The 12,799-nt window shown below is 40.0% G+C and overlaps 2 protein-coding genes across 6 annotated transcripts in view; one reads left to right on the top strand and one right to left on the bottom strand.

Annotated features, from left to right (window-relative positions):
* Nucleotides 1-12,799, top strand: part of LOC101743922 (gamma-1-syntrophin) — a 33,059-nt gene that overhangs the window by 11,238 nt on the left and 9,022 nt on the right. For all 3 annotated transcript variants that reach the window (XR_009973258.1, XR_009973257.1, XM_012688468.4), the window contains exons 8-12: nt 1,326-1,442; nt 2,400-2,558; nt 2,973-3,212; nt 10,620-10,735; nt 12,185-12,275. Coding sequence is in view for 1 of the 3 variants with exons in the window: in XM_012688468.4 (XP_012543922.1) it covers nt 1,326-1,442; nt 2,400-2,558; nt 2,973-3,212; nt 10,620-10,735; nt 12,185-12,275 (723 nt within the window). In the remaining 2 variants the exon portion in view is untranslated. The remainder of the gene's footprint in view (nt 1-1,325; nt 1,443-2,399; nt 2,559-2,972; nt 3,213-10,619; nt 10,736-12,184; nt 12,276-12,799) is intronic.
* Nucleotides 4,159-9,986, bottom strand: LOC101743772 (potassium/sodium hyperpolarization-activated cyclic nucleotide-gated channel 1). 3 transcript variants are annotated; one of them, XM_062668821.1, is made up of 6 exons: nt 9,790-9,977; nt 8,619-8,844; nt 7,307-8,265; nt 5,868-5,954; nt 4,863-4,969; nt 4,159-4,439 (listed from the first exon to the last, which is right to left on the bottom strand). In XM_062668821.1, the coding sequence occupies exons 1-6, from the start codon at nt 9,880-9,882 to the stop codon at nt 4,334-4,336; spliced, it is 1,578 nt and encodes a 525-aa protein (XP_062524805.1). In that variant the 5' UTR covers nt 9,883-9,977; the 3' UTR covers nt 4,159-4,333. The 3 variants fall into 3 exon arrangements, 1 of the variants encoding a protein (XP_062524805.1); XR_009973259.1 differs by lacking the exon at nt 4,159-4,439 and adding an exon at nt 6,750-6,825 and having other exon boundaries at nt 4,915-4,969; nt 9,790-9,986; XR_009973260.1 differs by lacking the exons at nt 4,159-4,439; nt 4,863-4,969; nt 5,868-5,954 and adding an exon at nt 6,750-6,825 and having other exon boundaries at nt 7,199-8,265; nt 9,790-9,983.

A 12,799-nucleotide genomic window follows, 5' to 3' on the forward strand; every position in this document is an offset into this window, starting at 1 on the left:
AGAATTATAACAAAAAAAAACTTCTTCAGCTATTTGAATGCAGTAAACCTAATTGAAGTTCAATTAAAAACGTCGAGTTGTTAAAGCTAATACCAAATAAAATGCACCTTTAATTAATGATAAATGTCGCGTATTAAATGTTGCTTTAATACGCGACATCTATCATACAACGCAAAATATTTAACAGATACCTGAATCTCGCTTACGACATCTTCAAGATAAGTTCGCATATATACAGGGTGGGCCATAAAGTTGAGCGGATTATAAAAAATCATATGAAAAAACTACAAAGCTCAGGAAAGAAAAAATATAATTATAATAAAGATTACAAATGGGAACTTTATTTTTTAAAAATAACATCGCTGACATGTGTGCCATCTACACGTACACACTCTTCCAATTTAGCCCTCAAATTCGTGAAAACTCGCTGGCACATCGCTCGTGGAATATCGGACATTTCCTTGCGAATATTGTCTTTGAGCTGGGCAATTGTCGTCGGTTTATTGGCGTAAATGCGACTCTTGAGGTACCCCCACAGAAAAAAATCCAGTGGCGTGAGATTTGGGCTCCGGGGAGGCCATTGAATGTCCCCTCGACGCGATATCAGTTTTCCATTAAATATTTCGTTAACAGCTGCCAAATACTCATTGGATGTATGGGATGTCGCGCCATCTTGTTGAAACCAGGTCCTGCTGTTATAGGCTTCAAAATTATGCAGTCGTGGAAAGAAAAAGTTACGTAACATTGCTGTGTAGCGATCAGAATTTACTGCTGGGGATCGCGCCGTACAGACACCGCGACTTCACTTACATTCTCCTCTGTTCTTATAGACCTTGGACGCCCCGCAGGTTTTTCATTTAATGTCGAACCCGAAGACTCAAACTTTCTGACCCACGATCTCATCACACTTTCACTCGGACATTGGTTTAAATCATGTAAATTAAACTTAGAACGAAATAAACGCCGCGCAATAGTGCCCGAATCGCCATGTTTGTAATACGCTTTCACACAAAAAGCACGCTGCTCACCGGTAAAACGCTCCATGGCAACTGAATTTCCGAGAACCAAGGAACCTATCCCCACTACCCGCACCCCGCTCCCGCTTTCCTGTCGCGAGTAATGTGATTTTGAAATTCGCACGCCTTTCTGGCCCACCCTGTACAAGTTCCGAACATTCGGACCGTCGGTCTAACGAGCAATATCACCCGCTCGGTGGAAGATCTTTCCTTTGTCGTATACCTACAGACTTTCACCCCTCGATATATTATATAGAAAAGTTATTGTCACTGTTTGTGTACTGTTTTCAGTTATTACTGTTATTTCAGGTCCGAGGAGCTCGTCCGCATTTAACCACCGGAGTGATACACGTGGACGATCCCGTGGCGCTTTCTCACTGGCTGAAGAGCATTTCCGATAATATCGTGGGACTCACGAACTTACAGGTACATTTATAACATTAATTTGCGTGATAATTGTGACGAGATATACGTGTGATTTAAGTAAGTGGCAACACTCAAACTACGATTCATACTATGGAGATGGAACTTTTACCTACGTTTGCCGCTAGGGGCGCTGTTCCAACTGCATACAAATTTGATTTAACTTTTACACTATCGAGAACGTTAAAAAACTAACACTAAGCAGAACACCATAAGATGCGTTCATAAAGCACAAATATAAATGCTGTGGCAACCCTATTAGATAGGGATAAGATGCAGTAGCGGACTTTTTGGCGGGAACGCGGGGAGTGAAGTTGTGTGATTTGTTTTTTTTTTGTCTATTTAGTGTTCCTTTAGGTTTAAATGCGTAATAACGGTGGTTCATTAACTGTTTAATATCTGTGAAAGTGCACAAATGTGGGAAAGTGAAACAAAGTCACAGGACGTAGCTTCTCGGGATCCTTCAAAAAGTCCACAGAAAAAATGTCAGTAAATGACCACCATTTTACTGACATTATATTTGATGACATATCATCTCATTTCATTTAATTTCATCCCAGTTGATTAATGTCTCAAATCAATCATCTTCATTTCATTTCACTCCATATTATAATTTTTTTTCCACTATTCATAAAAAATAAGAATATAAATTAAAATAAGATATGACTTAAAGGCCTTAGTTACCATGTCATAAAATCACATAAAAAAAAGATGCAGTCACCGTTCTTTTTTTTTGTAATTCGATTCTCTCTCTCTCTCTCTTTGATCGGTCCCTCACTGCTGAGGATCGTCCGATTCTGTTAACCAGGTGTCTCCATCGATCCCGTTCTGTAGCTTGGTGGAGTGTGTCGCTGACAGGTACCCTCAGTTCCTCCGCTATTTGGTCCGACCATCGTTTGGGACCTCTACCCCTAGGTAAGTAATTAATTATATTAATTATGATTAATCTTAATTCGACAGATGAAACTTTTTAACCGCCACCTGGCGGCTGGAGAGCGGATCGAGTACATGGGTTGGGTGCACGAGGGCGTGGTCACGGCCCCGCAGCCCTGGCAGTCCTATAGACCGAAGTTCTTGGTACTGAAAGGAACTGACGTCATGCTTTTTGACGTACCACCGGTTAGTTGCGTTTCAATTTGGCAACTGAGTTTTTTTATTTTAATTTATTGCGTAGATGTAGTCCCACCTGGTGTTAAGTAGTTACCAGAGCCTATAGACATCTGCAAAGTAAATGCTGTCACCGACCTTGAGGTATGAGTTCTCTGGTTCTATGGTTTCAGTATAGTTACAACGGCTGCCCTACCCTTCAAACCGAAACGCATTACTGCTTCACGGCAAAAATAGGCAGGGTGGTGGTATCTACCCTTGCGGACTCACAAGAGGTCCTACCACCGCGTTGAATGTGGAAATGCTTTTTTTTCGTTAGAAATAAAAGGTTTTTTCAAACACCCTGTATATTTGAAATATTATTAAGGGAAGCCTCCGCAACGATGCTTTTTTTATGACCATTAATCTCGAAAACTAAATTTACAGATGAACATGACCGAGCTAGCGAAATGCCCAGAAAGCCTGAAAGTTTACCAGACCATGTTCAGGACTGTAAAAGAGAGCGAGACGGTGGACTGGAGGCAGCACTGCTTCTTGGTGCAGAGCAGCAGCGCCGGGGTCGGGACCCCAGGGCCGAGGTACTTCAGCGCGGAGACCAGACAGGAACTGCTGAGGGTCGAGGCCGCCTGGACAGCTAACATCGTCAACTCTGTTATAAGACTCGGGGTGAGTACTCGGTTTTACCGTGGCTATACAAAGTTTTTTCTCTGAATCAACGGACAAATTTTTTTTTGTTGAGTTCGATATGATGCTGTTATGCGCTGGGGTTCGGGATCAATAAATTCCATCGAACTATGAATTAAAAACTATTCAACACTTAAAAACTTTAAAACTCTTCAATTCGCTTCTTCCGCTTCGCTTCAGGTGATCCGTTCGCTGTTTCGCTTCGAGTAGTTCCGATTACTGAATGACTGCATGCCATCTCTGCAACGCTTTTATAGTCGATACCACATCCCTAGAATTATCGAGAATATTCCACACATCTCTAGTATTGTTTCCGATATCTAGCAATAGATGGCGTTGTACTCTTCGATTGTTCTAGTTGCTACTACATCCTTCGATATTCGTTCGACTATTCGGGATAGATGGTGTTACTCTTACTGGCGTAACAATACCTACATTTTCTTCAAAGAGTATTCAAATAACAGGCACTATTATAATATCGTTATTATACATTACATTATCATAAATTATATATCATATTACTGATATTGTGGCTATTCTAAAGGTCAATATTCGACAATTTTAGTTTTTAGTATTATTTTAGAGGTTAAAAAAGATTAGTTGGCTTAGTCAAAAGAAGATCGTACATTTCTATATCGCTCGTTTCATAAACATTTTCTTTTTCTCGAATAATTGAAGTGCCCTTAGTTTAAGTTTGAAATGTCTATTAACTTGTATGATTAGGAACAGAAGGCAGAATTCGAAGTGTTGGTGTCAAACATGTGAATTAAAGAAATACTCCAATAGCAATTAAAGAGTTTGTTTTATTCGTTTGCATAGCAAGTATATTTTTTCAGTTTTTACTCTTTGAAGTACTCTGTTTTCGTCGATAATATTAATTATAGCAAAGTCAGACAAATAAATAATAGTTAAACTAATAATAATAATATATTTTTAATAAATTTATTTTCTGTTTTTAGTTGGATTTTCTATAAAAGCGTATTTTAAATCGTTAATAAGTATGCAACCTTTCAAGCGTCGATATGTTTGAAGCTAATACAAGTGTATTAAAAATCACTCAAAATTTTCTCGTCTGCCGTGAACCTAATAATTTGGAAAGTCGTTCAAGAGCTCTGGCTCCTCGCAGCCGCACGAGCGGCCGTCTCCTCCAGCTGCTTCTTGTAGTGTGGATATGGACGTAAACATTCCTGAAAATCTTCCGCTGTGAACCTGAAATGGTTCAAGGAATTGATTCCCTGTGATGTCCAATCACCGTCTTCGTCTAATTTGTCGATTACGACAAAGGGCTGCGCGTGTAAATTAATCCATAGACACAGCCCACTGAGTTTCTCGCCGGATCTTCTCAGTGGGTCGCGTTTCCGATCCGGTGGTAGATTCTGCGAAGCACTGTTCTTGCTAGGGCTAGTGCTAGCAACGTCATCAGGTTTCAGCCCCGTGAGCTCACCTACTAACTCACTGAATCTATTGGGTTATTCGGAAAGTAATTTCGTTTTTTTGGAAATGAATACATACATCGAGCTTCGAAAATAATCCCAGGCCTTTCAAGTGATCATTCATTGTTTTCGCCTAAAAGTTGTATATATTCAGGGATACTCATTGAAATTTCCAGTAATAATAATTAACGATGCGTACTTGTATATTTCAGTTATCTCTAGGGCTATTATTGTCGCCTTCCTTAATATACCGGGTCGTAGTATAGCTCCCTCGCCGAAGTACGAACCGTCCCTTAAATGGGCCATCTGAAAACAAATTAATATTCGTCCGTTTGTTTGTTTATCCGCAGGGCAACCGCTCGCTCGACTTTTGCGTGTTTGAGTTGAAACCTTATAAGCTTTGTTAATGGTATTTATGGAAGGATTTATGATTGTGTCACGAATAATAATAATAATAATGACATTAATGTGGTGTTGATAAAGAACTAGTGTTGAGATTTTTTTTTTTTTTTTATTGCCTTTGTAGGCAGACGGACATACGGCCCACCTGATGGTGAGTGGTTACCGTCGCCCATGGACTTCAGCAATGCCATGGGCAGAGCCAAGCCGCTGCCTACCGCTTAATACTCTCCATAAGCCTCGTTTGAAGACGGACATGTCATAGCGCTCGGGAAACACCGTGGAGGGGAGCTCATTCCATAGCCGGATGGTACGTGGCAAAAAAGATCTCTGGAAACGCACTGTGGATGACCGCAGTGGCTCCAGGTAGTATGGATGAACTCTACTCCGGTGGCGGGCGGTGCGATGGTAAAAACGAGATGCTGGTATCATCTCGAACAATTCCTCAGAGCACTCCCCATGGAACATACGGTACAAGATACAGAGGGAACCGAAGTCCCTCCGCAGACCCAGAGGCTCCAAACGATCCGAGAGAATGGGATTATCGGCAATAATGTGCAATAATGAGCTAACCACGTCATGAGAAATTACATATAAAAGACACACTATTAAATGTGTGGTCTATCTAATCGTAGGAAGAACAGATGAAACGCGAAACAAAGATAACTGCTAGAATGCTAATAATCTCTGGTACAACTTATTACCGGAGCACCCCGGAAAATGATTTTGATAAATTCAGTAGTTGCCGCTCTTGGCACATAGATGTCGCTATACAATATATTTTTTAAATGTATTGTGCTATCACCTCTTTGTCCTTCGAGTCTAATACCGTAAGGGTACCAGAAGAGATCAAATAAAACGATCTTCCGGGCTGACCGTACTTCACCACCATCTGAAAACATTGTAAAAGATCATAATAACATGGACCGTAATGGAGTAGCAAATGTTGCCTTCATCAGGAGCTACCACTACCCCGTTTATTGATGTCACTAAGCAGTAAAACGTTTTAGCTAGCTATAAGGATGGGAGAACGGTTATAGAATTGGGATTAAGATCCCATGTCGGAAGGCGGGTGGTGACATTCACGTTGTAATCGCCACCTTTCCCATGATCATCTCTCGTTAATGTAAAAAAAAGCTTATTTCTATTACGCGTATTGGGATCCTTGCTACTTCTGTTGTAAGCAGCTCGACAGGCGAGCATGCAGGTCATCTTATGAGAAAACGTTAACGGCGTCCTTGTGTTAAGACGTGGTCAATTTAATTAGAAAGTTTTTTTTTTGTTTTAATTTTTTTACCTGAACTCGAATGAAATTAATAACCCAAAATAGTTAGGTTTATTTTTACAGCATGAAAACATTTCCACGACCCTGTACGTGGCTAATGTGAGTGGCAGGTTCGTGTCCCTCATGATACATCCTAAATACCCTTTGATCTTTCGGGGAAAAGAGATGGAAGTTCATCCCAGATTCTAAAGAATAAAGATCTTTGAGAACGCACCGTATGCTGTTTTTTCAAAGAGAAAATAATGAGGATTGCCCTCGTGTCAGTTTAAAGGACTGTGAGATTGAGTCTTTACGGGTAATACAATGGGTACATATAGGTCATTCAGACATTAACTTGGTCTAAGACTAGCTACGCGATTGCCGGTGTAATAATTTTTCAAATTTCGACAACAAGAGTCTTACAGAGTATAGGCAGTTTTTGGTACGAAGTTCCTTACGGCAGGCTTGGAGGAGATAAGGATTTTGCTGCGCGACCGAACTGAAAAAAAAGTGTTAGTAAAACCGTAAGAAAAAGTCCGTGGAAAAAAACCGTTAAATGAGACGTGCGCAGGCGCGACAGTTGTATACACAAGCGAGTAGTGTATATTACCTTTCTCTTTCTCCGTCTTTCTTTTTGTTCTCTCATCCCTTCTTTCTCTATTTTGTAATTATTTCTATTTCTATGTAATTTTATGTTGTCAAACAAAAATAAAGAGACATATTTTGTTATTTAATTGATAATTTGAATTACGATTTTTTATTATTTTACGTAATTTATTATTTCCTAAAATACTGAATTTCCTAAATACTTTCATGTACTTAAATAAAAACTAATTTAAGCAAAATTTAAGAGAAAAATCAAGAAAACCTACATAAAATTGAGCACGTTTTTTTTTTGCAAATTGTGTCGATTCTACATTCGCCGAAGGAACTTCGTTCCTACCTGGTGTCCCACGACACCACATCTTTTTTTAATTTACCTGTCCCGGCATATAGAACTTCCGTTTCAAGCTAAATATCATGCTGTTAATCAAAGCGACAGGCATATCCCGGAACAGCGGAACATTATCCATCAACGTCTTGCAACTGTACATGTTTATGTCCTGCTTGATTTGTTCGTTGATTGTATCCAAAATGTGTCGTTCATTAAAATAATGTCCGTTGTATTTATAATTAATGAAGTGATCGATCTTCCTCTGTAGACAAGTCGGGAGCTTTTTTAGGTTCATGTAGTCCCGTAGCTCCTTGTATCTACCGTAAAATACGTTCACCTCGAACTGCTGGTACATAGTCAGACGGAGCAGCTTCATGAAGGCGTACGTAAGGAAAATCAGACCGGTCAAACTTATCGCTGTGGTCTGGATCATTCTAAGTAGCGAGTGGCCTTCGAGGGGCGTGTAATACCCTGCGCCCACGCACAAACTGCAAACGTAGAAGAGATTGATCGTGTACTTCTGAAACATCGGAATGCCGGTGTTGACCGCAAATCTATTCATCCAGCGCTGCAAGTAGTCGTCCATTGCGTACAGATTAACGCAGAAAGCTGGCATTTGATAATGTATATAGGCCATCCAGTGGAAAAACATTACGATCTGCACCACAACAGAAAGGAATTCTTTCGTTATGTACGACAAGCCTAGTTGATTCAAGAGGTTCACGCTTTGATAGTCCAGAGCAACGAGCCGGAATAGTTTGAAAATGAGGAATATTGTGTGCGACGGATAACGGCAATCGTGGAATGGCTGGATCATTTGTAACGGCAGGCAACCGATGAGGTCGAAAATGAAATTGGTCTTCAAATATTGTTTGATGATCAACTTCGGTTCTAGAATGATCTTTTTGTGTCCTTCGTCTAGGTACCCGGTGATAAAGCATATTATCACATTAATAAATGCGATCGCATCGGCGTATAAGATGAAATAATCGTAGGGATCCGGACCTGTAATGTGAATTGTAACAAAACTAAATAACGTAGACAATGTGCAAGTTTAATTATAGAACAGTCAACATTAAATTGTTTCTATTCTTTAATTAAACTTGACATCTGAACCTGACTCTGTCCTCATGACCTTTGGGGTGACATTTCCAAAAATGATTATTTAGTGGATTATTACAGCATATGAGGCATCAAATGCAAAAATCTCAATAAAAAAAAAGTATAATAGTGTTTAACAATAGAACCATAATAATGTTTTAACTTATTAATAATTGGAAAAACAGACTTGTTGATCACACGAATGGCTACCTAAAAAATAACTGTAGGATGTTTTCGAAACACAAAAGAATGCTTACAGCCATGAAATACCTGCATCGGCATATACCCCATGGCAGCGAATGTAATTAACACAAAGTAAAAGTCCCAATAAAACTTGATAGTGCTGTAGGGATGCCAAATTAACCAGTTATTTAAGGCGACCTGCCGATCCCATTCAAGCCTCAATGCCATCTGGCTTCTGATGAACTGGGCACTGCCGTGATGCCATTCGACCGGTAGTGTTAGATTTCGATATTTGTAAATCTAAAACGGAAAGATGTCGCAACTATATAGCAAATTGCATGCAACTGATTGGGAGTTTCTAAAATTATTTTGATAATAATTGCTAATGGAAGGAGAAAACATGTTGCGCCGACCCCAGGTTGACTGGGAGAAGGGCAGGATAATGATGATGAATAATTGATCGCTCAGATCATATCACTGTGGAAAGGTACATATTATGTTTTTGTTCCAACCTATTCGCTGGTAGCCGAAGGATCCCCTTCATATCCATTTCAGCTACGCCCGAACGGGTAAGTGAGTTCATGGGCTCAACCTAAAATAATTTGCTAACACTAGTCCTAGCAAGAACAGTGTTTCGCGGAATTTACCACCGGATCGGAATAGCGACTTACAGAGAAGATTAGGCGAGAAACTCAGTGGACTGTATCTATGGGTTAATTCCGGTGACAAGACGGTGACCGGGGCTATGATAACTGATGTACATTAAACACCCAAAATAACTGAAGCTCCCCGAGAGTTTTATGATAAGACAATTCACATCACATTTTAATTCCTTGATTTATATTATAATATACTATGTCAACAATTTAATTCCTTATTCTATACTTTTCCACTTTATTTGTTTTTTAAAGAATGTTTTACATACCCTAAATCATTTTCTTTGTAATATTTTTAGTTTGTAATCACGCGGAATCGCGAAATCGAATCGCTCATCTCAAAAAACTAAAATATTTTCTACAAGTGTACGATCTTTATATTTTCAAAAATGATACCCGAATCAATTTGATTTCAAAACATAATATTATTTATTATAGTAAAGTCTACTGTAATCTTGATTATATATTTCTGCATTATAATGCACGCTACATAAATTGATTATATTACTGCATTACAATGCATGAGAGACAAGGTGAACACGGGGCCGTTACAGGGTTTATCAATAAAGAATAATAATTTCCTGTTTACCTGACGCTTCAAAAATCCAGCAGTCGGATACAGGTTGAGATAATGTGGGGGCTTTGGAAGCATGCAAGCATGCTTTAAACTTGAATCAAACATATTTTACTTTAAATCGCCGTGATTTTTCTATATGAATACTTCACTTCAACTAAAATTCTTCTTTCAAAAGCTTGACTTTGACATCAAGTAATTGACGCACTATTAGCAAAGGGTAAAATACTGACAGTGCACAGAGTATTGTTTCCTTCATCGACATAATGATAATGTATCGATACAATAATTATACGGTACAATATTCGGTACAATATTTTTCCACGGTGAAGGAATCGTGTAGTAAAAATCAAACCCGCAAAATTATAATTTGCATAATTACTGGTGGTAGGACCTCTTGTGAGTCCCCACGAGTAGGTACCACCACCCTGCCTATTTCTGCCGTGAAGCAGTAATGCGTTTCGGTTTGAAGGGTGGGGCAGCCGTTATAACTATACTGAGACCTTAGAACTTATATCTCAAGGTTGGTGGCGCATTTACGTTGTAGATGTCAATGGGCTCCAATACCCACTTAACACCAGGTGGACTGTGAGCTTGTCCAACCATCTAAGCAATAAAAACTAAATAAATAAAAACCTACTTAAGAAAATCAAGATGATATTTAATCATATTATTCCGATTTATTATTAGTATTTCCGAATTTGACGAGCAGATTTAAAATTGTGTTTGAAATTAGTGTTTTTTTTTTCATTGTAAGCAGACTTGCATACGGCCCAACTGATGCAGGACCATGTGTCACGTAGGGCTGCGAAATCCCTTAAATATCGGTCTTTGCATTGTTTCAGAAAAAGACATTCACGGTTGTGCATTCAGGACGTGCGGCCGGGCTTACGTTGGATTGGTCGGCGGGGTTCTCGCTCACCGAGGGCACACCCGGAGCGTCTCCCGTCTGGTCGTATAGGTGAGGAAAATGGACCAGCCTAATTAGCCCCCGCAATATGGGTCTAATCGAACAAGGGTATATATCACGGCTTTTCCGATTTAGTCCCTACAGACTATTCATTTAGGAGTAAAACCAGTTGAAGTCGTGGCCCAAAAGATAAGGCGGCCGGTGTAATCTTGTCGAGTGATGCGACTCTGTCGGTTTTCAAATACCACAGACAGTTACTTATTGATTAGTCTAATAAAATACGTATTTAGCACATGTTCGAAAATTACTTCCACGATGAAAAAGCAATATCGTGTAGTATAAAAATCATACCCGAATTATATATACCTCAAGTGTCGATGTTTGTGATATCACCCAGTGAACCGAGAACCCGTTCATTCATCTATTATACGTATAAAAAAAGCTTTGACCCAGTTGGGCAGTAGCTGCTAAAGAAACTCTTGTTTCGTATATCAGATATTAGGACCACGTACTTCGTCACACCGGTAATTGTGACCCATCCTGCTGTATCGCTACTTTACTTACTAACCTATGCTTTAGATACGTAAATGTAATAATAATAACTGGGAACAAATCACGCACGGTCATCCGGTCCTAATCTACGATTCCCTGTGGTATGGGTACCAGAGACTGACTTACTTATATACGTTTCTCCTCAAAGAGAGGACGGTTAGCGTGGTATGGACATGCGTAGAGAGAAGATGCATGTGACTAGGAGATGTATACAAATGGTAGTGCAAGGTAGAGGTCAACATGGATGGAGTGTGTGAATGACGATATGAGAGAGAGAGGAGTGACTGTTGAGATGACGGCTGAGTGAAGAGAATGGAAGAGAAAAATCAGCTATGCCAAACCCACCTAGTGGGATAGGGTGGAGAAAAAAAAGAAGAAACGTTTCTCTTTCTTGCGTCGATGCTCCTCAATGCTGAGGGTTGTGGCCTCATGAGGCTTTCTTGAAAAAATACACATGATCGGGGCCCGCGCCTTTCCATGGCAGTGTTTTTGGAAGAGATTTAGTTCTTTAAGAGCTCTGAAGCTTAATCGGATCCTGCTAATTAACCGCCGCCAGACATTCGGCGTTGACTCTTTTACGGTGGAAAGGTCGAACTCCAATTCAACCCTCCTCTTTTCGCATCCGGGCTTGGAACCGGCATTGGTAGAATTATACTTTTAAACATCCATATATTATATATAGACAATAAACACTCACACAAAGAGCAAATAAACCTGATCATCACACAATGTTTGCCCGATGTGGTAATCGAACCCACGACCTACGGCGCAATAGTCAAGAGCGCTGACTTACTACACCAATGTGTCAGTCGGTGTTCAATAACGCCTCAGAGTCATATGTTGCAAGTCACAATTAATCCCATATAAATTGGTTTAGCTGTTAGCTTGTAAGGAGGCTGCACCAAATAAATAAATGCAGATTGTTTTATGGCAACGAACTTTGTACAGGTTTTCGCAGTTAAGAGGTTCGAGTGACGATGGAAAATCGAAATTGAAACTCCACTTCCAAGACGCCGAAACGAAGGTCATTGAAACAAAAGTAAGTGCATCTGTACCGAAGCTAATTCATACACACAAAAATTTTCTTTTGCTTTTTTTTATTGCTTAGATGGGTGGACGAGCTCACAGCCCACCCGATGTTAAGTGGTTACTGGAGCCTATAGACATCTACGACGTAAATGCGCCACCCACCTTGAGAGATAAGTTCTAAGGTCTCAAGTACAGTTACAACGGCTGCCCCACCCTTCAAACCGAAACGCATTACTGCTTCACGGCAGAAATAGGCAGGGCGGTGGTACCTACCCGCGCGGACTCACCGGAGGTCCTACCACCTGTAATTACGCAAATTATAATTTTGCGGGTTTGATTTTTATTACACGATGCTATTCCTTGAAAAATTGGTATCCGCCTGCGGGATTCGTACAGCGGTGCATCGCTCGCTACGAATGCATCGGACGTCTTATCCTTTAGACCACGACGACTTATCATCAGGTGGGCTTTGAGCTCGTCCACACAACTAAGCAATAAATAAAAGTTTACTTTTGCTTTCGGTTCGTATTGGTC

The sequence above is a fragment of the Bombyx mori genome, chromosome 5, assembly GCF_030269925.1.
Source record: "Bombyx mori chromosome 5, ASM3026992v2".
Lineage (NCBI taxonomy): Eukaryota > Metazoa > Arthropoda > Insecta > Lepidoptera > Bombycidae > Bombyx > Bombyx mori.

Coding starts and splice junctions, on each gene's coding strand:
- LOC101743772 (XM_062668821.1), bottom strand. CDS start 9,882: ATGTTTGATTCAAGTTTAAAGCATGCTTGCATGCTTCCAAAGCCCCCA. Junction 8,845..9,789: donor CTGGATTTTTGAAGCGTCAG/GTAAACAGGAAA, acceptor TTTCCGTTTTAG/ATTTACAAATATCGAAATCT. Junction 5,955..7,306: donor AGTTCTATATGCCGGGACAG/GTAAATTAAAAA, acceptor CAATGTTTTCAG/ATGGTGGTGAAGTACGGTCA.